The sequence below is a fragment of the Buteo buteo genome, chromosome 2 (genome assembly GCF_964188355.1).
Source record: "Buteo buteo chromosome 2, bButBut1.hap1.1, whole genome shotgun sequence".
NCBI classification, from domain to species: Eukaryota; Metazoa; Chordata; class Aves; order Accipitriformes; family Accipitridae; genus Buteo; species Buteo buteo.
Window position 1 is genome coordinate 26930005 of NC_134172.1, and position 25582 is coordinate 26955586.

The 25582-nt window shown below is 36.0% G+C and overlaps 1 protein-coding gene across 1 annotated transcript in view; it reads left to right on the forward strand.

Moving 5' to 3' along the window:
* VPS50 (VPS50 subunit of EARP/GARPII complex) overlaps positions 1-25582 on the forward strand; it is a 101548-nt gene that overhangs the window by 47991 nt on the left and 27975 nt on the right. The window contains exons 15-21 of the mRNA XM_075049364.1: positions 508-602; positions 1280-1378; positions 4749-4839; positions 6416-6592; positions 14238-14356; positions 15887-15993; positions 24504-24625. Of these exons, the coding sequence (XP_074905465.1) occupies positions 508-602; positions 1280-1378; positions 4749-4839; positions 6416-6592; positions 14238-14356; positions 15887-15993; positions 24504-24625 (810 nt within the window). The remainder of the gene's footprint in view (positions 1-507; positions 603-1279; positions 1379-4748; positions 4840-6415; positions 6593-14237; positions 14357-15886; positions 15994-24503; positions 24626-25582) is intronic.

A 25582-nucleotide genomic window follows, 5' to 3' on the forward strand; every position in this document is an offset into this window, starting at 1 on the left:
GCAGCCTGATTGCACTTCTCCCAACCTGTTTGCTGCCCCACAATCTATTTTCTTCTCATGTGCTTCTCTCTGTTAGCACAGTCATACTGCTTTATGTTTCTGGTATAACCATAGCTATGGAGAACCTGAAGTCACTTGCCTGGTTTTAACAGTATTCCTGGTCTGACTGCTGGATCAGTTTGATGTGCAGTGAGACCCCAAATGTATGATGAAAAAGCTGTAAACCTTTTCCATGGCTGAACTGTAATCCAGAGCTCTCTTTTTGCAGTGGCAATAAAGCATCTAGGATTGACCTTGTGTTATAGAGTGTTAAAGAAACTGATTCTAATATTATTTTAGAAAGGCAATAAGAAAGCACTCATGTTACAGAAAATGGAGTTCTACTCTAAATATCAAAAAGAAGTTGTAAGTGCAAACAAACCAAAAAGATAATGAACCAGGCATCTGAGCCTTCACCTTTTTGTCTTCAGTGTATTAAGTATACAAAAACTTGTTTGTGTTTTGTAGGATGTTCAACTGAAAGTGAAAACATATCTTCTGGGAACAGATCTGTCTAACTTCAAATATGACGACTTCATATTTGTACTTGATGTTACCAGCAGGTACTCTGATGTGGTCATAAGACCATTTAATACATGTGCACAAACTTGAACTCTGATAAGACAGCACAGTTAATTAGGGCTGATATTTACATTCTGATGCCAACTTTGTTCATATCTACTGACAGTTTGAAGACCGCTTCTTCTTTATGTGGGCATTTATGAGGATGTATTTGGGAGAGGTAGCATAAATTGCTTTGCTGCTCAAGTGGCGCTTAAGTGCAATATGATTTCAGTATTGTCCACCTTTAAGATTTCAGATGTGCAGATCTGACAATTTTGATGTTTCTAAAAGCTTTTAAAGGGACTCTCAGTCAAGAGCAGTAAAATACTGTGATACTGCTAACCTGTACAGTATTATAGCCTTCTGTTTTGGTAATAAAATGACAAATTCAGGCTGTGAGCTGTACAGCTTGCCCTGCATAGCGGGTTCTCAAAAAGACATTTATTTTGCTTATGGCTCTTTGTCTCTATGTGTATGGGACATTATGATAGGATTTGGAGGGAAATGAGACATGGACTTTTGTAGAATGAGTGAAGTGTTTGCAACTTAAAATTGGTGCTCTGCTTTTATGGAGATAGATGTATCCTCATGGTAAAAATTGAGGCTTGTAATTCAGGTTGGAACAACAGTATTAATAAACCAATAAATATTTCTAAACCTAGTTTTATTGTTACAGACTGATGCAAGTTGGAGAAGAATTTTGTGGCAGTAAGTCTGAAGTTTTGCAAGAATCTATACGAAAACAAAGTGTTAACTATTTCAAAACATACCACAGGTGAGACTACTTTATGTGTAGTGGATGAATCTAATGGCATTTATTTTGTTGATTTTAACTTTAAATGCTTTCCAAAGGAATTCTACTGCATAATGTTCCTGCACTGAGGTTGACAGATAGTGGAATATATTTCATGATGAGAATAGGGCTCTGAATCCTGGAGAAGGGGAAAGGGTGGAGAAGACTTTGCTTCTGCTGTGGTTGTGGAAAACTCTAGTTCTGCAGCAAGCAAGCCAGATAAAGATGAAAAACTTTTTACATAGAATTTCAGCAGTTTTTCAGGCTGCCTCTTAAGCTGTCTCTAGAGATCCTGAGGATGAATGCCTCTGAAGTCCATACTTCCTAGCCAAATTGTTACTTCTTTTTCTGTGCCATTACATAAAAACAGCTGATCATGTGTGGCTATGAAATGTTTTATTTCAATATGCAATTTTTTCTTATATCAAATGAGATGTTTAGAACTGAGTCCATCCTTTTTAGTCACATTTTCATAGTTTTTTCATTGGCAGTATCTAATTATGTTTTGGTCAGCTCTACTATCATACCTGAGGCCAGTGCAGTCATATGCAGGCAGTCTCTGGCCTCAAATATGATATATGGCTATGACAGCTTCAAGACTTGTCTGTCTGTTTGTTTTAATTGTCTTGATTTCCCAAATGTTTTGGTTTGGATGATTGACAACTCTTTCATTCTAGTTATGTAGCATTTATCTTCTTTCTGGGTGTAAAAAGCTAGGAAGATATGAGAAGAAATACAGTGTTCCTTACTCTGAGAAACTCTTACTTTCCCAGTCTTGATCTGTTGTCCTGTTGTATGGGAGCTGTCACACAACTAATACTTCCAAACCCATTTGGTCTGAGACTTTCTGCCTAAAATGCATAAAGCATAAAAATTATTACAGGAGAACATGAAACAGTGTCTAAATTCAGAAGCTGAGAATGTGGTCTGGAATTTTTTCTAGCTTTGGTAGTTTGTAGCTAGGATTTCTTTCTGGACATTTGATTAAGACTTCAGTTCCAGTTGTCTGAAAAGCTTGAGCCTTAATCAGATGCACATTATGTCTTGTCAGGAGATGAGTTGATTAAGATGCCGCGCCCCCTATCTTTATTTCTTGAAAGCATTTTTGAACCCTGAACTGAATTTCGTGAACTGATTTGGAAACTGAGCTTGCAGCTCTAGGCTCAGAAGAGGTGCTTTGGTCTACGTAACCATCTTTTACTACACTGACTTACCACATAATAACTTACTTGTTTAAGTAAATATCGTATTGACCATTATGGTTTTGCTTGTGCTTAAAGGACCTATTTAACAGCTTAAGGAATCAGACACTAATTTTCTGAATTATCTTTGAGTACAATAAAGGTTAAGGAACACTGATGGAATATGTATAGAACTAATCATTTTTTGAAATAACTTCTGTTTTTTATTAAGGTAATGTTTCTTGTAATTCTCGTGAAAATAAAAGGAAATACTTATTGATATGACTCAAATTTTGTGAATCTTTTAATACTTTTTACATGTTTTATGCTGTGTGGGTATTGTAAAGATTAATCAGCTGATGTTTTCATCCTCAGAAAGAAAACTATAAAAAAACCTCTCTCTCAGTTATATCCCTCAGGTTGATTTATATAAAAGCTTTAAGCGTCTTGCCTTTTCAGATCAAGCTAATGTGGCTTTCACTCCCTTTGTGTACTTAATTGGGGGGGGGGGAAGCTAGTGCTTTTAAGGATTCATTAGTACATAAAAGCTACATAGAGCTGAAATGCTCAGACTCCAGGAGTTATCAGTTCTTTGATTGTGTAATTTGACATACATGCCCTCCTGGGTGGTGTGGTGTTTTGGAGAACTGCCAACATAGAGAAAGTATTCAAAGGAAATGGTCATGTCATTCAAAAAGAGTAGAAGAGCAATGTAATACTAGAGCATACATGAAGCCTTTTTTGGGTAAAAGTTGGTTATTTTGAAAAATTAGAGTGGACTTTTGGCAGAGAACATCGTTAAGGTGATTGGAATGCAATTTACTTTTTGTTCCAATACGTTTGTAAAAAGGTGTGTCTGATCGCTATAAAGCTTTTGAAGAGGAGGAATGCATCAGACCTTCCATGAGTGCCGCTTTCTAGACTTGTATGCTGGTGAAAATGAAGAGCATTTGTTCAACTACTTTGTCAGTGCCTTAATTTCAGCTTTGAAATGATACAAAAACTGGTGCTGTGTGGCTTTTAAATGTTTGCTTTTCTAGGACTCTTTCTCCTTAGTTCCTCTCAAAGAATTTTAATCCATAATGCTAACTTTCACAGCATCTCTATCTGTTATTTCTGTTGGCTTTACTGCGAGAAGATCTGCAAGCTATGGGTACTCAATGCCTTGAAAATACCATTTGAAGGCTATTTGCATTTAACTGGTGAATATAAACAGACACAGAAAACTGTAGTCATAATTCAAGACATTGCTCATCTTATTGAGGCAAGAAAATTTTAATTGTGGTGATTATAGTTTGTTATTGAAATAGTGGTGTTTCTAGAATATTTTACTGCCTAATTAGAAATGCAGTGCATAATTTACCAACTGCTACTTGTTAAATAAAACAATATAGCGTATATTAAGAAGAAAAGATACAGCAATGTGACCTCAATGAGCACTCATTGCTGTCTTTTCCTATATGTGTTCCTGCTTATGTGGCAGAAAGATTTTCTTTAATAAAGATATTTCTGCTTATGGCTGAACAGAGGCTTTTCTAATGATTTAAAACATAACAAAACAATGCAGAGATGTAATGCCTTGATTACGTTTCCCTAATACATTTTCTATATTAGTTCCAAGGTAAAGTTAAGCTATGAAGAAAAATATAGCTTAGGAGATTAATAGCCATTTAACTTTTTCTTTTTTGAAAAGTTGAGATGTCTGTAGAACGTTAGTTCTTTCCACTTCCCTTTGCTAACTGTTGGCTTCAGTGTGTTTGAAAGAAGCATCTATCTTGTGTGGGCTCACAGAAGCTGTTGTACTGCTAATAGAGTGTTTGTATATATTATATTGCTTTCTGCAGGTTACACAGAAAAAAAAAGGTCCAGTACTACTGCATAATCACGGATGTTCCTCTATACTTTCTAATGGTTTTGACAAAAAAATATGTTTGCAAATTTTGGAGATTTACATTCATTGAGAATTTCTCCAGAGGTATAAAACATACACTGTGTTAGTAGCCACAGCTTTTAGGTGGTCTGTCAGTTGAAAGGATGGGTTAAATATCTGTTTTCAAGTGTGACTTTTTATACAGTTTTTGAAGGTGTTTTTCACTGCATAAGTTGAATAATTGTCTACTTCCTGATTTACTCTTGCTGCCAATTAAGAGTATTCATTTGTTGTATTTCAGAACCCGTCTTGAAGAATTAAGAATGTTTTTGGAGAATGAGACCTGGGAACTGTGTCCTGTTAAATCAAGCTTTAACATTCTGCAGCTTCATGTATGTTCTGTGAATAACACATACAAATGTAGTAATGGTTTAATGGCTAAGAGTCCAGGTGTTCTGAGAAGTAGTAAGATCCATGAACTACTGTGCAAAGGTTTTTAATGGCTGCTAAAAACCCCTAAATTTCACTTCATGATATTGGAAACTTAAGATTCAAATGCTTTCAAAACAGTAGTATTCCTGTTTCAGGCAAGTAGAGATTTACAGAAGATGCTAAATTTGTAAGCATAATGTTAGCCTTTAATTTCATGTTTTAATGTGCTGTTAATGTATCAGTTTTCCATTTCTAAATTATTTATCTGAGAGTAAGATCCTAAAAGTTGAGTGCCTAAAAGTAGTCACGTGAGCGCTCACTAGCTTGTACCAATTCTGGCACTGTTTCTGGAGACATAGGTCACAGTGGGTCATTTGGAAAGGAAAAAAAAAAAAAAAAAGTGAATTCTTCTGTGGTGAAGTCCAACTGAAAGCAAGTACTTGGTGTGCTCACCTGCTGTCCTAAAGTGATTTTTGTGAAGTTTAGCATGTGGTGGGTGAATTTCACCTGTTTTGCCAAATGAAATGTGGATGCTTACGTTTAAAGCTATCACAAGTGCAAAAATGGAGGTAGCTGAGCAATCTCAAGCAAAAGACAATTTTGCAGCTTCTGTAGAGCTAACTGTAAAAGTAAGCAAGAGGCTACTGTGACAGTAAGAGCACAGAGGGAAGAGGAAGGAGGACCCTCAGTAGCATCCAGCAGGAAAAGAAATAGTATTTTTAGTAGAGAAATGGGATTATAAATCCATACATATTGCTCAAGGTACTGGAGCAGCAGAAAATGGCAGAAAGTAACTGATTCATGTAAACAAACAGAAATCTAACATTGCAATCCTTCTAGCTGCATACGCTTTGATCTTTAAACCTTTAGATAAATGATAATGTACATTTTGCCATTTATGAAGATCAATAGCTAGAGTTTAATAGATAAAATTGATAGGTCAACTGAGATAAGTCAAGGTTTTGTAGAAAAAAATGTCTAAAATCATACCTTATGTGCCCTACTTAGTCCATATAATTGCAGAAGTCTGTGCACTCAGCCGGTCATCAGAAACTTCATGTGCAATGGGTTTGAAAAGTAATAAATTTTGAAAAGAACATTTTAAAAATAAAATATTAAGAAAAAAATTTCATCTTTAGTGAATTACTAGGTAACTTGTGTAAAGAAAACTACATTTTTTTATAGAATTTAGGTCTTGTTTTATCTCATAATTTCTGTGAAATAAAAAAAACCACTTAGCTTTCACGTAGTTTTAGACAGTGAATACTTTCAGAATGCAGGAGATGTATTGCATGTCATAGCCAAAACCTGGTAAAATTAGAAAGGCAAGCAGTATAAGATTGCCAATTTCAAGGTTAACTTGAGCCAGCATGAAAAGCATGTTTAAATAGGCCGCAAGCTTTGGCTGAAAGTTTTTTGTATCAGGTTAATTGTCCACAAGTTTGTTGTTATGCTCTGTTTTTATGGAACTGGAGTCGTAATAATACTGAAACTGTCTTGTTGGTGATTAAAACTGTACTTTATTTCTATTAATAGGAATTTAAGTTCATGGAGCAGTCACGTTCCCCATCTGTGTCACCTAGTAAACAGCCTGCTTCAGCAATTTCAACAACAGTAACGTTATTTGAGCAGTACTGTAATGGAGGAAACCCATTTGAAATTCAGGCCGACAGCAAAGATGATGAGACAGAAGATGTGCTAGCTTCCAATGGGGTATGGAGTATTTCAGGAAAAAAAAAGGAAAAGCAAATCTTGCTCTCAGTAAATGATGATTTATTTTGTATATCAGTGGTGGCAAAATGTTTTAGTACAAGGATCAGTTAACCGCAGTACTGTGTAAAATCACAAGCCACTTCTTTAATTAGGTAGGTTGCTTTGGTTGCTTTGCTTTTAACCATGCCAGAGAGCCAGGCATCCTGTTTAAAGTTCAATTTGTTTTGCAGTGGATCAATATTTTTTTTTTTTTCTGCTGCATTCAAGTGTTTCTGAAGGCTAGCAATACATGTTTGACCTAAATTAGTATTTTTCCAGGGGTTTAAGTTAGCTTTCTTTGTGGAAGCAATTTTGTCATTTTAGGACTGGCTTTCTGGCTTCTCAGGAAAGAATCACTGTGGGTTGCTCCTTCCATTGTATTTGTTCACACCTACGTGATTTGTGATGGATTATCTGATGTTTGTTAGGCAGTTTTTAATTGTAATTCAAGTGCTCAGGACATCTGCTTTACGGTGGGATCTACTATAAAACTGAAAAATAACTTTGTGTATTTTTTTTTTCAGAATGCTGTCAAAATCTAGCAGTGTCAAATATGTTTTAATGTAAAAATTTGTACCATTCTCTTAAATACTACATTAGCATATTTTTGTTACAGCCTTTGCTCTTGTTTATCCCTTTGATGAATAATGTTTTCTTGGGCTTTTTTTTATGCTAAGGTTGGGTTTAGTTTTTTGTTTAAGGTTAGTTAATCCAGCCATCACACTAATGGCTTTCTCATTTTCAGCTTCCTCTTGTATTCCCTGTGGAACTTGAGTTGCAGAGCAGCTTGAGCAGCTTGATCTGTATCTGACGCACCTGAGTGTGATGCTGCAGTGCCTTGCCTTCTGTGGGCAATGCTGCAATCTCTTTCCAACTGTGTCAGTTGAAGAGAAAGTACAGTTGATTGGCATAAAATATTGTTGCATTGTGCTTAAAGGAAGCTGCTCAAAAGCCAGTTTCCTGGTGGTAGTTCTTCCTCCTGTCAAGTAATAGAGCAGAACATATGTCCTGCCTTTTTCGTATCAGCAAGCTGAGAAGAGTTGCATGGTTATCACTGTTAGACTTACACGTAGACTCCAAATGAGTGTGTTAAGCAAAGATGAATGCACTGCAGGGCATGCTGAAAACTGCAGAATTCCATGGTACTTTGTAGAAACCCATTCTGAAACAAAGCTTTTGGGGAATCTGGGCAACCATTTGGTAGATATTTGCTAAAATGATCCTTAGGGAAATAAGGATTAATGATGATACCAAGAGTACTCTTGAAGTTTTCAAAATGAAAGCTCCCTCTACTGAAAAGTTCATTTCAGACTTTTGTATATGTTTGTGAGTAGTTTTGCTTTTTAGAAGATTATTTTGAAGGACTAGAAAATTAACTTAACTTTGGGGGTTTGGTTCTTTGGTTGTTCTTTTTTTACCCCAAGACAGCTTTCTTCTGAAGGTTTGACTCTGTAACAAATGTATAGAGCCATCATGACATGCACTGTGAGTGCAGAAATACATCTCAAATATTGCAGGATATTTTTTGCAACCATTTGCATGTAGAATAATTAGGAAGGTGTGAAATTATTTTACAAAGATGATGTTAACTGGAGCTACTGAGACTGGATAACATCTTAATAACAAAAAAGAGTAATTGTTGGAACGTGATTTCCATCTCCTCTGATTCCTTGCAGGTTGCTGCTGGCAAATGAATGCAGACACTGTCCCCGTATTTTTGTGCAGTGACTTGTAAGCAGAATACTTAGACTTGTAGAAGGCTAGAATTGTCTTCATTTCTTGACTATGGATATGTTGAGGAATTTTTCTTTCTATCTTCACACTTCTGTGAGATATGAAAACTTTGCACACAAGTTAGAACAGAGCTGCTTCATTCTTTCCAGTTTTATCATTTTACCCTTCAGAATCTGTTTCTCCTAGCTCAAGTAAAATTTAAATGACATCACCTTCCTCTGGACTAAGCTTTTGTTTCTATAATCATGAAATCATTTGATGAAAAATTTAGGTAGCAAATGCTGATGAACCTGTTAGAGATACTGTTTTGTTGGCTCTTGCCAGCCTGAAGCATCACACTGCTGCCAAACAGACTGCTATCAGTAATACTCTCTTCCGTCTTCAGTTGTATTTTTTTTTCCCCCTGTTCTCCAATGAAGAACCTATTTGGAGGACTAATAGAGCTTAAAAGAAGAAAAAAAAAAAAGCTTTCGCTTTCTGTACAAATACAGTGTTTCAAGTACAAAGTCTGCATGCAGTGACAGTTACACAGGAATTGTCATATTATGCAAGACCGGTGGTGGTTCTCTTACAGCATCCTGCTTCTGGTAGTGGTTAGCACAGACACTGCAGACCTGTGAGAGGTTAATTGGTCCTGCAAGTCTTACTGGGACACTTTGTAACCTGCATAAGTTACAAAACATGAATGTGTGGGATGGTTTTCCTTTATTCCTTCCAGTAATCTCTTGAGAAAAAGGCAAGGAAGCCACCTTCACCCCAGAATGATGTTCTTTATCGTGATGGAGTAATATCCTTATCCAGGTAGTTATCTGTTATCTTTGTTGCCTTATTACCACAGGGAGTCAATGAATTTGACCATCTAATCATCCTGGCTAAAAACATCTCTTTATTCTGAATTTGTCTGTAGCCATTGGAAAAAGTCTTTCTGTATGTAAAGGTTACTGCTCATATATTGGTTGTTCACTGCTGTCTCTTTTTTGAAGGTGTGTGAGGATTAATCCCAGCCAGAGCTGAAGCTAGTTAAACCAGTAAGGATTAGTTCGTTGCTAAGGGATTGCCCCATTCTTTGCATGTAGGTGCTGCTATCACTGCAAGCACCGTGGTGGAGGTGGCGTTCTAGTAAATCACTGCCAGGATGCCCTATGCCTTCTCTGGTGGGGCTGAGAGCGGCTGCCTCAGCGGTTCAGCAGTGGCAGGCTGTGGTTCTGGTAAAATAAGCTAGAGGGAGTCATGATCCCGTCAATTACCAACAGGCTGATGTGTCACACGTGTAGCAAAGTCCATGTTGTGGTTTCTCCGTCTTTAATTTTGAACAGTGTCCCATTTGGTAGGCTTGCACATTGTCAGTGACTTTCAAGGCTGCCTGCACTGTCCTCTTTTTTTAAAGCTGTGTGCCAATTTAGTGTTCTTTATTAGTGAAAGCTTAATATATTTTAAATTTGTAAAATCTGATTTTGTGCCTGGTGAGGAGCTATAATGAACTTTGGCTTTCCTTTAACACCAGAGGGACAGAATGTTCTGTGTGGAAAAAGTGAAATATCAATGATGTGATTTATTATGCATTTTTCTTGTGAAATATAGGTTAGATTTACAGTCATTCATATTATAAAATAGTGGCTTTTTAACCTTAAATGTAGTAGTATGGAGAGAATTTAGGAACAGTGTATAGAACTATTTTTTTTTTCTTTCTTTTTTTAAACTAAAATACAAAGTTAAGTTTCCGTTTGCCTAATGTAACTTAAAATTGATTATGGAGGATGATACTTCTGATTCTTCTTCCCTCCTTGTGGAAATCAGTTGTTGTGAATATTTCCTTTGTTTGACATGTTTCTACCAATGCTGTATATAAACAGGTTTATTTCATATGATAACTTCAGTTTTAATGCATTGGAAAATGGGAACTAACTGCTTTTAATACTGAAAGATGTTGAAGAAGATGAAGAATCATACTGAGACTGTGGATGAGGGTGTTCAACAATGCTAAGGCGGCACTTACTTGATTTTCATCAGTGTATTTGGCTGTTAACTCAGTCACTGTAAGGATAAAATCCTTTCCAAAATATTTGTGAGCCAGGGAAGCATTATGCACATTTACACAGAGAATTGAGGCACAGGGTAAGTTAACTAACTTGTTGGTAGTTGTACAGGACATCTAACCTGGCTGGTATTACAACCAAGGTTTCTTGTGACCCAAGTAAGTATGCTTTCCAGGTAACCATCCTACCTTCCCTTTTCATATTTTTCATCTCCTCTCTCCTTTACTAGCTGTTCCAAAGCGCTGATGCATAGAAAGAACTCTTGGTTTAAAAAAAAAAAAAAAAAAAAAGTTACACCTATTTGGTTATCCTGTACATAGAAACAGAAATAACTTGCTTAGGTAATGTGCGATAACATTTCTACAAAGGTTTTAGGTTTCGGTTTCTTGACTGACCAGTTAAGGTGGAGGCACATTTTAGCACTTAAAATTGAAATTATTTCAGATGGAGGTTGCAAAATTTTGTTTCCAGAGAATGCAGACATGTTTCCAGATATTTCAAGAAATGGCATGACAAGGACATAAACAATTGATTTACTGGTCAAATGATCTGTAGGATGGTAAGAACTGTCAGAGCTTATTTTGAGAATTTTAAAGTCTTTTTAACTCCTTAGTTGGTGCAGTTCTGGGCAACTGAAAACAGGCCTCTGGATCCAGTTACCTCAGCTCTATATCTTGAGCTTCAATGAGATGCTTTTTTCTGTAGCTCCGTAAAATATCTTTGTTGCGATACAGTTAACTTACAGTTTTGTAACACTCTTCAATTTTGATGAATCTTATCATCATCCTGTGGGTTTGTTTGGGCCGATTGCCTAAACACTTGTGAACTGATTATTGCTATGAGATACCTGAATTCCTTTTAGCACTTTAAAATTTTACTGCAGACTGTGCATATTCAAAATGGATTTATAAGGTCTCTTCAGGTTGAGGTCACTATTTAATAGTTGTGAGTTACTTACTGTGTACTTTAAAATGCAGATATTTTTATGTCTTTAAATAACTTTTCCAGCTTATTAATAGTATTAGATTGAGGAGACTTAATAAAGTATTTTTCCATGATAAAAAAAAATTCTCAAAATTCTCTTAAACTGTAATGTTAAGACAGTTAAAATGTCAACCATCAGATTCCTATATCAATATGCATTGTACTTAACAATTTGTAGTCAATTTATCATTTTACTTTCACCGGATTTTAATTGAATTGGCATGTCATTTTTTATATATTAATACATAATAAGTGGTGGTAATTCTCCATGCTAATATTCCAGCCAAGTTAGTTAAACTATGACTCTTTGTCCTTAATCAAACCTGAACTCAGCTAATTTTTTAAATAAACTGCTGCTTTCGTTATATGTTTCCTTTGTCTGAAATGTTCATGAAGCAGAAATTTTGCTTGTGAGTGCTAATGATCAGAACATTTCTTTTTAGTCTGTGTCTCATACTATGTTTTTTTTTCCATCTGAGCTGTTTTTGCTTTGAATTTGTTTGTACTGTGGGCTTCTTGCTTTTATAATATACTGCTTTCATAGTACTAGGCTTTAAAAGCCTCCATAGCTTGGGGCTGGGGCTGGCAATTGCCACACATGACTGAAAAAATATATTTCCTAGTGAATTTTGGATGATTGAGAGACTGGCATTACTTTCGTGTGTCTTCCTTGGTTTCACCTCTGGAGAACGGTTGTATCCTTTAAAACTCTGCCATTTCTTAAGGATCCTGGAACCAGACCTTGTTTGTCATATGTCATTATTGACTCCTTTGATAAAATGGCTTTGGAGCAGTGTACATGTTAAGGAAAAGCTAAAAGGAAAAGTATTGTGTACTCTCTTCAAGTGCAAGTGCATTCTGCAGCCTGATGGATATGCTTAATGTTGTGATAGCTGCGTAGGTGTTCAGGAAAAAGGGTTATATCCCAAAGCATCAAGTATTTGTTTTCCTTTTAATCTTTTCTGGGTTAAGAAATTCACTTTGTGAAAAAATTTATTTCACTATTTATGAAGTGTTTAAAGCACCTATACTACAGAGCAACCTAGAACACTTGAAAAAGAGATTGACATTAAAGATTGCTTTTAATTGGAGTGAAAAAAGATTGCAAATTTGAGGTGTTTAAAAAAAAAAAATCCCAGTTGTACACTTCTAATATGTATGTGTAGCTTCATAATTACAAAAAGCATTTATTATCTGTATTTGTGAATAGTATTTCTCCACATAACTCATACTCTAGAAATAATACTTCTTGTCTACCATGTAAATCCTATATTGTATTATATGTGCTGTAGCCTCTGTTGCTCATTTTTTTCCAGACATCACTTGTTAGGCTCAAACCTTCCATCCTTGAATTGAAAATAATTCTCTTGTGATCTTTGAAATGCAATTCAGCAATTGAACAGTGAAACAGTTTCAAAAAATTAAAAATGCAGCTGAGTGTTTGGAGGCACTAGTTGTCTGTAACTACTTGAGCTTCTTATTTTTCAAAAGGTGCAATTAACATCAAATGTTCCTCAGTATAAGAAGTCTCAAGGCAGGTATACATGGTTAATTTATCTACACATGCACATTTTTCATAGAGTTATTCTGGAATAATTTGTGGCATTTGTGACAAATGAAGCAAATGGTGCATGAGGCTTTCTTCCATCAAAGAAGAATTGTTTCTCTCATAATGAGATAAATATTTCAAATATCTGGATCTTGGCCTTTAACTAGATAAAGGATGGCATATGTTTCAAAACAAAACAAACGCAAGAACCAGCACATGCAAATAAATAGAAGCATTTCCCAAACACCTAATCAAGTTTTCTGAGAAAGCAAGGGGAAAAAAACCAACCTTTAAATCTAGTCCCCATTGATTTATTCCACCAATACCATTGAGTTATTTCATTAGAGTGTTTCTTAGAATAATATAGTGTGCTGTGGTTTTGGGTTTTGTTGTAGTTTTTGTCTTCCTCTGTGAGGAAAGGTGTATCAATTTGGGTTGCAGAATCCTGTTCTTTACTTGCTCTGCAGTTTTTGTTTGTTCCATGTACAGTGCAAAGTTTATAGGTATAGAACATACAGATATATATGAAGTTACTGTTCTTGCTGTTGATGTAGATAGAACAGCATACAGTTGAAGAAAATAAGTGTAGAAAAATTAGTGAGAAAAAAAAATACATGGTAATAGTAGCCATGAGAAATACTTATATTTTTGTAGTAGCATTTGACTGCTTATTATTCTTGAAGTGCTTATGCTTAGTCAAAATCACATTGGTCTCTTAACAGGTTAAGTGGTTGACTCCGTAGTAGAAATTTCTTTTGTAGTGTACTAAAATCAATTTTACAAACAACTGCAAGTTGGTTTTTTGGTGGTGTTTTTTTAAATAATGTGTATGGTATAAATAAGTATTTTTTTGAAGCAGTAGTTTAGTCCTTCTTGCATTAATAATTAAAGATTGTGTGGTGCCAGGTTTCTTTGGTTTATTGCCACCATATGGATGAATTTTGAGGTTTTATTACTGTTTTTCCATATTGTAAAGCACATAATAAAAGCTGAGATACGTAGGTACTCAATACAGCAACAACAAAGCAAAAAAAATTATCAGTAGCTGGGAGGAATAGGATGATGCAAATATTTACTCTTAATCAACATCTGAGAATAGAAGTTTGTTTAGAAATTCACTTATAAATAGCTTTGTATAATTTGCCTGCTGCATTTTTAATGAACATTGTCAGCAGCCTTTCAACCAGCAAAGTTATTTGTATCCTGATCAAGGTAAAAGCCAAGAAGTGACCAAAATGCTATGTTAAATGAGTGACAATATTATAAGGAAAATAATGGCAGTAATTTTTTTTTTTCTTAACAGTATGAATCGGATGAACAAGAAAAAAGTGCATATCAAGAGTATGATAGCGACAGTGATGTTCCTGAAGAGTTGAAAAGAGATTATGTGGATGAGCAGACAGGAGATGCCCCTGTGAAAAGGTAGGTAAACTGTATGAGTCCTTGGTCTCATTTACCTGCTTTTCATCTCAGTACTCTAATTAGTTCATTTTCTGTTTAATTTATACTCTACAACAACGGAATAATAATCAAATAATCTTTATGCTACCTGCACAGTTAGAAAGGCTCACCAGTTAGATCTCTGGAATGGGGGGGAATGTTAAACTGCTCATCATTATTGCAGAAAGAAACTTTGGAAAGCAAGATTTTGAAGGAGGATGAAGGCTCTCTGAAGCAGGTAGTGGAGAACTGATTAGCAAGCATTAGATGTTAACTGAAGACTCTTCTACAATTGCTCTTGTGCATATGTATAGTTTCTGTTGTGTCAAAAGCAGTTGTTTGTAGACAAACGGCTTGAGGCTTCAGCTTCTGCTTTTGCAGAACTACAGTAAACTTTTACAGATTAAAAAAAAAAATGACATTCTACCATAGCTTGAAGGCAGTCACTTGGGATTTTAAATTCTCTTTTGCTTTAAGAATACACACACACACACACATGAATATGCATATTCTCTTTTGAAAAAAAAAATATATTATTTATATATATTCATATAAACAAAAGTGAACTCTGTAGCATTTAAAAGGATCTGAAACACAAATTTCTGTCTAGGACACTGTACTACTTAGATGTCCATTCAGACTTTGTGAAGCAGGCTAACATTTTTATGTAGAGGATTGCAGGAGAACTAGAAAGCCATCACTTGGGTCAAAGCAGAGGAATGTTTTTTTACAAAATAACTTTTCAGGATAAAATACTGTTGGCGTGATTTCATAAGATAAATCACATGGACTACTTCATTTCAAAGAAGTGATGGAGATATTGATAAAAATTACTTTTGGATTGGTGGAGATATTGATAAAAATTACTTGGAACAAACCACAGTCACTGTCCATAGCTTTGTGCTGTGAAATTGAAGCATTCTGAATTTTTGGAAGAATATCATTTTGAGGTATAGCAGCTGGCAGAAGGTTTCATTTATAGAATCATAGAATATCTTGAGTTGGAAGGGATCCATAAAGATCGTTGAGTGCAAATCCCTGCTTCTCGCAGGACTATGGTTTATGAAAAAATTAATGTCTTTTTAGTTTCATCTTCCTCAAAATTGTTTCCATTTCCAGACAGTCATTTTCAGCTGTAGCTTACTAGTTTGCCCCTGTTTTGTTGTGACTTGTGTTGTTTTCATTTTCTTTACTTCATGAACTATGAACTTGAGTCAGAGTGATTAAAATGATTGCTGAGGCCAGACAGAGGCCTGCAGAACTCAAGACTTGGACTACAATTCAGAAACTCCTTTCTCTAGCACAATTTTATGTAAATTAAGCCAGATGTCTCTAAACGTTAGAATCCTAACCCAGTTATGCTTTGGCATAAATAAAATACTGCGCTGGGAGATATACTGTCATGTGAAAGAAGTGGGGAGGAAGGAGTTCTTTTCTACTAAATTTTATTTGTATGTCCTTGAATATAATAGGCAGTCACATTTGGTGTATTTTGTTTTGTATTCTTTAAAGTGTTTCTCGAGAAACTCTGAGGAGCAGAAAGAGATCAGATTATAACCTCAACAAAGTGAATGCACCTATCCTAACAAACACTACGCTGAATGTAATAAGGCTTGTTGGTACGTAGAACAATTGTAGTTTTTTATATGTGTTTTTTATTTTAATGCAAATCTTTGGATTACAGCAAATATGGATTTTAAGGCTTTTAAAAACATACCTAGTTGGGGTCTATTGCCACTTTTTGAAAATGTTAATAGAATAGAAATAAAGCACTAAACCAAAATATTTTTTAATTAGATAGACGAATTTGGTTATATCTTGTAAGTTATTTTTACTTTGAAAATTAATCTGCGTGCATATAGTGATTTTAACCAATAATGGTGGATTATTTGTCTAAAATATTGAATGCATAAGAACAGTGAAGATAGAAAGGAAATAGATTAATGTTTTATGTTGCTAATGTGTCTTAGTGGATTAAATGCTTCATTTTCAAGTAGTATAGTTACAAAAGTAAGAACTTAAAGATTGGGGGGGGGTTGCCCTTTCATTACTCAAATTCTTACACCCAGAATAACTATTTTTACTACATAGTAGACAACTAGAAGAAAAGTACCTTCCCGTACTGCTAATTTCAGTAATTGGAATGCATCCTAGTAATCCCCAGGGAGTTTAGGGAATCTCTGTCCTTGGAGGTGATCAAGACATTACTGGACAAGCCCCTGAGCAGCCTCATCTCCTTAGACCTGCTCTGAGCAGGAGGTTGCACTAGATGACCCCTGGAGGTCCTTTCTAGCCAAAAGTTTTCTGTGAAAACAGCCCCCTTCAATTCTAGGTGTAATGTGATTGATTTTTTGTGATCATGACTTCCATTTGATTATCTAGATAATTGTATGATAGCACTTTTCTGCTACTGACTTTCATTTTGTTTACAGAGAAGGGGGAAGTAACTACCTAAAGTTATCAGGGTAGGCAGAAGAGAGGAATTTTGTGTGTATTATACTAATGAAGTTTGTCTTCAATGTTTATGTACTTCAACATGATTGTGGTACTTCAGAGTAAGCTGTTTTTAAAAGACTACTCTGACACCTGGTTAGTACCTTTTTGCTGTCTTAGAGGGTAGCATATAAATCAGAAATTAGTTTTCTAAACCTTTTTTTCAGGTTTTTTTTCCTCTTGGAGTATCTACAATATAGACCTGAAATAAGAACTGAGATTGTTCTGTCATAACTTTTCTGGTATTGATCTGTGAGTTAGGTTGGAGAGATTTATTTGCTACCTTCCAGTATAAAGTTTTGCCCTAAGAAATTTTAGGATTGAATCTAGAAATCACACATGGCACTTTATGCAAACCACCCGGTCTTCCCCCACCTCTGCCCCTGACCCCTTGTCCTAACACAGTGTGCGAGTAGGTGGAGCTGTAGTTCTAGTTTTCCAATTTCATATAAGGAGTCTTTAGATTTGTGCATTCTGGCCATAATCCTGAACTTAAACATTACTTTCAAAGCTCATATATATCCTTTTTTCCCCTTCTGGAATTATGCTTAATTTTCAATCTTTCTGCTATTGGGGCTGTTTTATATTGTTTCTGTAATGACTGATAATAGTGTTATTTGGAACATGGAATTGGAAAGGGACCTCCTGCAGCCCCTGCTACAGGAAGACATGTTATTTAGTACTGCCTATAAATATGCTTATTTCGAGCTCCATCTTAAAAATACTACTGTTTTTGTTCCCACCACTCTATCTAATAGGAATTCTATTCCAGATGTCTTATCAACCTAACGGTTAAAAAAATAAAATAAGAAATTGTCCACCTATTTTCTGCCCACTTGATCTTACGCCAAAATAAACTTTTAGGTTTAACAGATTGTCTTGTTCTTTGATGCATACTGCTCTGCTGTTTTAAAGAAAGCAATCCTATTTCTTCTCAGTCTTTGATTTGCTAAATGAAATGTGCCAAGCTTTTTAATATCCTCTGTATTTATCTGCCAGAAGCTTAAGTCCCCTACTTTCTTACCAGTTCTTTTTCTGCTCTTGTTACAAACTTATCAAAATCATGTGCGATACTTTGCATGAAATTTCACTCCGTTGTGTCACTGTTGTATCGCAGCATCCTGGTCACAAGTTGTCTCCCTTTTGCACCTCTTTGCATTTTTCACAGCTTCGTTGTACTGGCAGTTCATTCCATCTGTAATGAGCTTGTACAGCCAGCAGGTCCTTTGCTTTCCCGTTTTTTTCCCAAGGGATGAGCTGCTAGTTTATAGTAGAAAGATGCATGTTTTTAATTAATTGGTCCCCAAATGCACAGCTTTACTTTTTGTACTACTGAATTTCATCCAGTTTTTATTACAGCAGTCATCAAGGTCCTCCAGTTCCTCCTGTACATTATGTCAATCCTTTTCTGTTTTGATGGTGCCTCCTTATTTTTTTCCATTATCACACTCTTATTTTTGTGCCAGTGTCATTCATGAAAATACTAGAGACAATGTCAGTTGCTGGGAACTCCACTAGTAGCTTTTCCAGATACCTCCCTTTTCAACACACTCCATTCTGTCTTCTCTTTTATTAAACCCTTACTCATTTAAAAAACTCGAGCTTCACTTGTTTACTGTGCAATATTGTTAAATTAATACTTTTACTAAATCCCAGATAGATGAAATGTACTGTGTCCTTTGTCTAGAAAATCATGTAGGTTCACTAACAAGAATATGTATCTTAGTCTGGTGCAGTTCACTTCTGGTAGATCCATGATTTGTTTTATCTTAATTTTGCCTCTGTATTTCAGCTTCTGTCACTTCCGTACTTTCTTCAAAACTAGATCAATAGCTGCCTGGATGACTGTTTTCCCTCTTCTTGAATATGTTTTTATTTGCTGTTTTTCAGTCATAGCGGTACAACCCATGTCTCAACTGCTTATTGCACATACAGGTTATTACACTGATTACCTGAGTGGTGATTTCATGTCCATTTTTTATTATGCCCTGATTCCTTCGCTCCTGTAGCTTAACTGTTTTAAGGTCTTTTCCAGCTCATTCTCAGTGTGGCTGAAGGTGGCCAGTTCAGTGCTATTAGTCACCCTGTTCCTGTTCTCACTTTTCTCACCGTCAGTATCATTTTCCCCAATGAAAATCAAGGCAAACTATTCATTCTTGCTTTTGGGCTGTCTTGTTTGTCTACAATCTCTGTCCTGTCACGTCCCCATCCCTGTTGTCCGTCCCCCCCCGCCCCCCGTTTGGTTTGCTTTTGTTAGTCTTCTGTAATTGGAAAACTCCTGATTTTTACCATCTTTGAAAAATTTAGTTTTGGCAAGACTTTTGGTACTTCTAGCTTGTAACGCAACTTCCTGAGTATATAGGTCTGGTTTTGCCCTTTGTCCTTGTCCTAGTCATTCATTGCTTCTAGTTTCTTTGCAGTTTCTCATGTTTCTAATACGCAATGACCCCGCCTCACTTCTACCTTAATTTGTATCTTTTTTTGAGGAATACGTACCACTTGATATCATAAATGAAACAGATTTTTTTTTGCATCATGTTTCTCTTAGACATAAACTGCATATTACACCTCTGCCACAGAAGTTGAAAATGCCTTCATCTTTTGTCATGACTTTTGGCCTTAGCATACAAATATTTCATTCACTACTTCTAGGCAGCATCCCCAGGGGCATTAGACACAGTTCTTTAACTAGTGGTTAATGACTATAGAAACAAGAAACAAATAAGATAGCACTCTTTAGCCACACTATTGGATTTATTAGTTTTTCCTCCCTTCTTGTCTCCCCTCTTGTCTCTTGAATCCCGATTAAACATGAAGATGAGCATGTTGTTGCTTGGCAGATTTGACTGCAGGATGCTAGGTTGTAGGAGATCCAGGTATGATCCACTGCCCTGGATTTTCCCCCTGCAGACAGGAATGCTGTGGAACATGCCCATCTTTTAACAGAAGTCTCTGCTGATGCCATGGAAGGCTTGGTTTGTCTCGCACTGTTTCAGATTTTTGGCTAGGAAAATGCCACAGTACTTAACACTAATTTCAAGTAGTATAACTGAGATGATTATCTAGAATCCCTTCATTATCAATAGAAAACTGTAGGTAACTCCAGAAGATGGTAGAGTTTGTTGGCTGTCCTGGATGTCTTTGCCTGCATGTCATCTCGTAGATATCTTAGCACTTGTCTTGTGGAGCTGCTTGCCCTCTGCACAGGAGATCTAGGCAACCAGTATGGGCTAAGGGTCTAGTTTTTAGATGAAGTTGGACAAAGTGAATTGCATATGCAAGACCAGTGGTGTGGCACCTCAAAAAATGAGCAGGGGCCTAATGTAATACAGGGGACGCTATAGATGTGTCCTATCTACAGAAAGCCTGTAGTCTATTTTAAAGTTCTGCTCCTTGAAAATAAGGCTGTATTTTAAGAGACATTTGTTTTGGTGGCAGTAATGGGAGTACTTCAGTGCTTTTTGACCCTGCTATAATTTGTCACTGATATTCCTGCCTACTGTATGTTGCATCAGCATGACTTCTAGTAGATCTAGATCAGCTCCCTGATCTTAGTTAAAAACAAATAATAAAGGAATCTAGGTTTAATAAGGGAGTGAGATGAAGATGTAGATTTAAGTTGCCCAATCAAGTAACAGAAATTGTTGCCTCACTTTTTAGGAATGTTATGCAAGTACTAGTACTCACTGAATGAGTATAACGGTGCTCATAACCCATTTTGAACTATTTCTGTGTGCTGTATGCTTTCTATGGAGGATAGATGAATAAAACAAAGTGTAGCTTAATATTTATAAACTACATAAATGAGTTGCCTTGTATAACTGAAGTGGGACCTGCTATAACTTTGTTTAATTTGAATTTCAAGTGAACAGCTCAATTTATCTGGTTTTACTAAAGTTAATAAACTGGGTAATTATTTCCCTGTCTCCAGTATAAAGTAACCATTAGATTAATTTATAAGGTTAATTTTTTCCTGTCAAGCCATTGTGTGTTGGCTTAAAATGTATAGGAAAAATGAACATGTGTTAAATTTGTATGGAATATTTTGACCTAGGTCCTATACCTCAACAAGAATAATTGATGACTATGCCATTGTATACATTGATTGGGTGATTTCTTATTTTAATTAATATTGCTGGGGTTTTTTAATGCCTTTTTTTGGCCTTGTCATGGTTTAACCCCAGCAACTAAGCACCACGTAGCCGCTCACTCACTTCCCCCCCTGACCCAGTGGGATGGGGGAGAGGATCGGAGGAAAAGAAAAAGTAAAACTTGTGGGTTGAGATAAGAACAGTTTAATAGAACAAAAAAGAAGAAACTAATAATGATTATAATAACAGTAATAAAACAACAATAATATTAATAAAAGGATTGGAATATACAAGTGATGCACAATGCAATTGCTCACCACCCACTGACCGATGCCCGGTTAGTCCCTGAGTGGCGATTCCTCCCAGCCCCACTCTCTTCCAGTTTATATACTAGACATGACGTCACATGTTATGCAATATCCCTTTGGCCAGTTTGGGTCAGCTGTCCTGGCTGTCCCCCCTCCCAACTTCTTGTGCCCCTCCAGCCTTCTTGCTGGCTGGGCATGAGAAGCTGAAAAATCCTTGACTTAGTCTAAACACTACTTAGCAACAACTGAAAACATCAGTGTGTTATCAACATTCTTCTCATACTGAACCCAAAACATAGCACTATACCAACTCCTAGAAAGACAATTAACTCTATCCCAGCCGAAGCCAGGATGGGCCTCATTTTTGCTTTTGTTGTAAATGGTTTTGGGGAAGAAACTCTGAGATTTTGCTTGCTTTAAAACTCATTAACTTTTAAGAAAATAATAATGGTGATGACAGATCTCACAGCAGAAATCTTGTAGCTGAAGTAAGTGATCGGTCACACAGCATGGAACCTCATGGGACTTAAAAAAGCCTAAATCATACAATCTTTCAAAATTATATATTTACAATGGGCTTTCCACTTTTTCCTTCAAAGTGGTGATTTAGCTCCTAATGTATGACGTAGGAAGCTACATGTCTGGTATTGTGAGACTCCCTAGGAAATTATTTAACTAATGACCACAGATAAACTAAAACTCAAATATGTATTATTCAAGAGGTTGTGTATTTATTTACCTTTTTGGTTTTAGTGATCAGTTTTATATAGATTAGTCTGATAGAGAGTACTCTCTACTTACTGTCTTTAAGAACGAAAGAAGAGCTGGAAATAATACTTCAAAAGAAACCTAGCAAATGTTCAGCAGTTTTAGGTATTAATGGAAAGTCTCTAAAAAGTTAAGCTACTTTGAGTTGCTGAAACTCTAAGTGGTGTTTTCAAGTATTTCTGGAAGTTTCTAGCATGGTGTGGATTTGGGCTGTTAGTGCTGTTTGGAAATGTTCTCATATACCCCTTTTTCACCCAAAATAGGAACTTTAGTGCAACTAAGTAACAATGTATAGAAGTTAAAAGTTGGCATCCTCTTAGCGAGAGGAACTAGGAGGAAATGTTCTTGGAACACTTGTTGTGTCAAGATGCTGAGTGATGTAGTAATAGAGAAATGTTCTTGGCATCAGAAGATTTTTATAGGGACAGTACTTGGGCAGTGTAGGGTGTGTAGCCCTTTGGAAAAGTGTAAGATACTGCCCAAGAGATTACCTTGAATATTCATGCCAACTGCAGAGATACTTGGAAATCTAACTGTACAGAATGTGACACATCACCCTTATATCGTGTATGGATTGCAGGCGAGTTTAAAAATGTGTTTATCACAGAGTAAGTGGAAAAAATCAGCCTGTGGCAATACAGAATGTTCAGATAGCCCATACGAAGGTGATAGCTGCTTTGATTAGGGTACCATCCTTTCCCAAACATCTGAAAATTTCCATATTGGGCTGTGCTGGAATTGACTGCATTTGGTTTTCCCTTTTGGAATACAAATAGAATTTTTTATGTCTGCTTTTCAGTTTGTTCATAATGCTGTGGGTTGAAACATTAATAATTAAGCATAGAATTAACAATTGGGTTAAACTGCCAAATGTTAAGTATTGTAACCTGTGTCAAATCTCCAAAAATAACAAAATATATGCTTGCATGTGTTAGCAAACTGGGACACAGATGCATAGTATTCAAGCAGGGAGTCTATGTTAGATAGAAACCTGGAAAGTAGTGATGTCAGGTTATTGCTTGATTCTTACCATAGTGCTATATCATCTTACCATGTATGTAGTTGTATCATGTAATTGTCAGATTAATGTTGTCTTTACTGACCTACACAAGTAATTGCTTTAAAAAATTCAAATAACTCCCCCTGATACTGAAAGCTAATTTTGTTTCTTTGTTATTCAATTTCTCTGCTTAAAACCACATTTTCTGTATAGATTAGTAAATTACTTTGATGGACCAGCATTAACTTGAAAAACAGTGTTGACTACAGGAAAAAAAAATTCTTTTAGCACACTCATGTAATTTTTTCCAACCTGTCACATCAAAACTTGTCCGGAATATGGCAATTTGTTAAATGATCTGCTATATCCTACATGTTGGGTGGACTGTATTTACATTTTGGTTCAAAAATTGCTGTCTGTTACTATAATAACCCAAAGCTTATTATATATTCTTCATGTTTTTAAGACACTAATAGGGCAAGCAGTATGTCATTTTTGAGCTAGCCAGCAGGAAATGTAGGGTCTCTGCAAGAGGAGGGTTTTCATTTAAGTACGCTTGCTTGTGTGACCCTATGAAAAGAGCCATGCCCTATGCGAAAAATGAAATAACTAAAAACTATAGGCCCTGTGAACTAGACCTGTAGGGAAAAATTTCTTTCCAAGTCCAAATCCTGTGATCAGCTTGACTCAGCTGACATATAGATGAAGGTCCCCAGTTGTGGTATGTGGGTTTTTTTAATTCTTTAAATTTTTATTTTCCTAAGTCAAATGCACAACAACAGAGAATATGAAGGAAGAGAAGGAATTATTCTTCTCCCTGGATGTACCAGGGTCCTGGCATCCTCCTTTTCTGTCAATCTGTCCCTCTAGAAACTTTTCAGACAAACATCTTAAAACTATTTGCATTTCTTACCTCAGGATAAAAAGGAAGGAGAGCAGGAAATGCTATGTCAATGATGCAAAACACATTATTCCTAGAGTTGTTGTGTGAAATCCAATTTTGGGCCTATCATTTTTATACTGTGCTTTTCTATTGCTTGAAAAATATCCGTATGTGCATATATAAACGCACACTAATGCGTAAAATCTTCAGTGGCTCTATATGTCATTTGCCAGACACTACTTTAGGGGATTATTATTTTTTGGCTAAATGAAGCTGAAACTTGCAGAGGATCCAGAAGGTTGTATATTTTGAATTTGGTACCGGAAGGCCAAGAATGGTTCCAGGCATTTTGATATGTATTAGTATCCACATTTGGAGAAGTCTTGAGGCATTTGTGGTGTCTTAGTCATCTTATTTAACTTTGTTTTTAAATCTCCCAATCTCTAAAATATTACTAAGTTGTTCTTAATCAATATGCAAGGCTAAATAATCAACTTTGTAAAGCTGGTTTTGAGTTTGTCAAACTCAGCACTGTTTTTGTAGCACTTGTGCTGAGGAAACTGATCTTCTGTATTTAATTTTTAAGGGAAATACATGCAGATGATGAATATTCTGAAACCAATTGCGTTTGATGTGATCCACTTTATGTCCCAGCTCTTCGATTACTATCTGTATGCAGTCTATACATTTTTTGGCCGAAATGACACGGTAGGTGGAAACATTATTCATTTCCAGGTATCACTGTACACACACAACGAGAATACAGAGATTTCTTTAATTAAAATACTACCTAACATGTAATCACCAGAAAAATTAGTGGCAACAGAATGGATCCGAATGTAGGAATAAGAAAAGGCTGATTAGATCAGCAATAAAGGGAATAAGTGCTGGGAGCATCATTGTCACTGGAACATGAATCCTATTATGTTTTAAATAGATTCTGTACTCTCTTTTCCAGCAGTATTTTGAAAAGGAGGAAACACAACATGAAATACCTAAAAGTAGTGGCAGGAAGTGGGGAGCAAAGGAGCAGTCTGCAGAAGGAGGGTGGTGGTTTGGAGACTAGAGAGTATGAGGTGATTTAATTTTCCTATATGCTCCCCTAACTTAGATAAGAATAGCAAAAGGAAGAGGAAGAGGGGGCCATGAAAGTTAAGTAGTAACTCAGGCTCAAGAGGCTTGAAATAGGCTTTTTCATATCTACTATTCTTCTGTCAAACTAACTGCATTAATGAAAACAAGGCGGTTTTTGAGTGATCTTGTAGCTGAAATAAATGCTTGTTGGCAATGTCTGTACATAACATAGATCAACTTTAAACAGAATTGTCTTAAAGCATTTATGAATAGCTGTGCATAAAAACAATTTTCTCCTCTCGTGGCCCCTAAATTACTCCACAAGTAATAATATCGTGGGGTTCCAAATGCATCATCATCTGCTGGCAAATTGTAATGGATTTTCAGACTCAACATATGGTTCTAAATGGTTTTGAGCTGTTCTCTTTGGCAGGACAAATGTACTTGCAGTTTGTTTGTGTTTAGAAGATGGGTGGTTTTTTCATGGTGTTTTTTTTGTTTGTTTGTTTTTTGTTAAGATAATTATTTCCATTGGCTTAGTCAGCTGCTCTGGTATTCAAATTGTGTTGCATTTATTTTTATTTTTTTGCA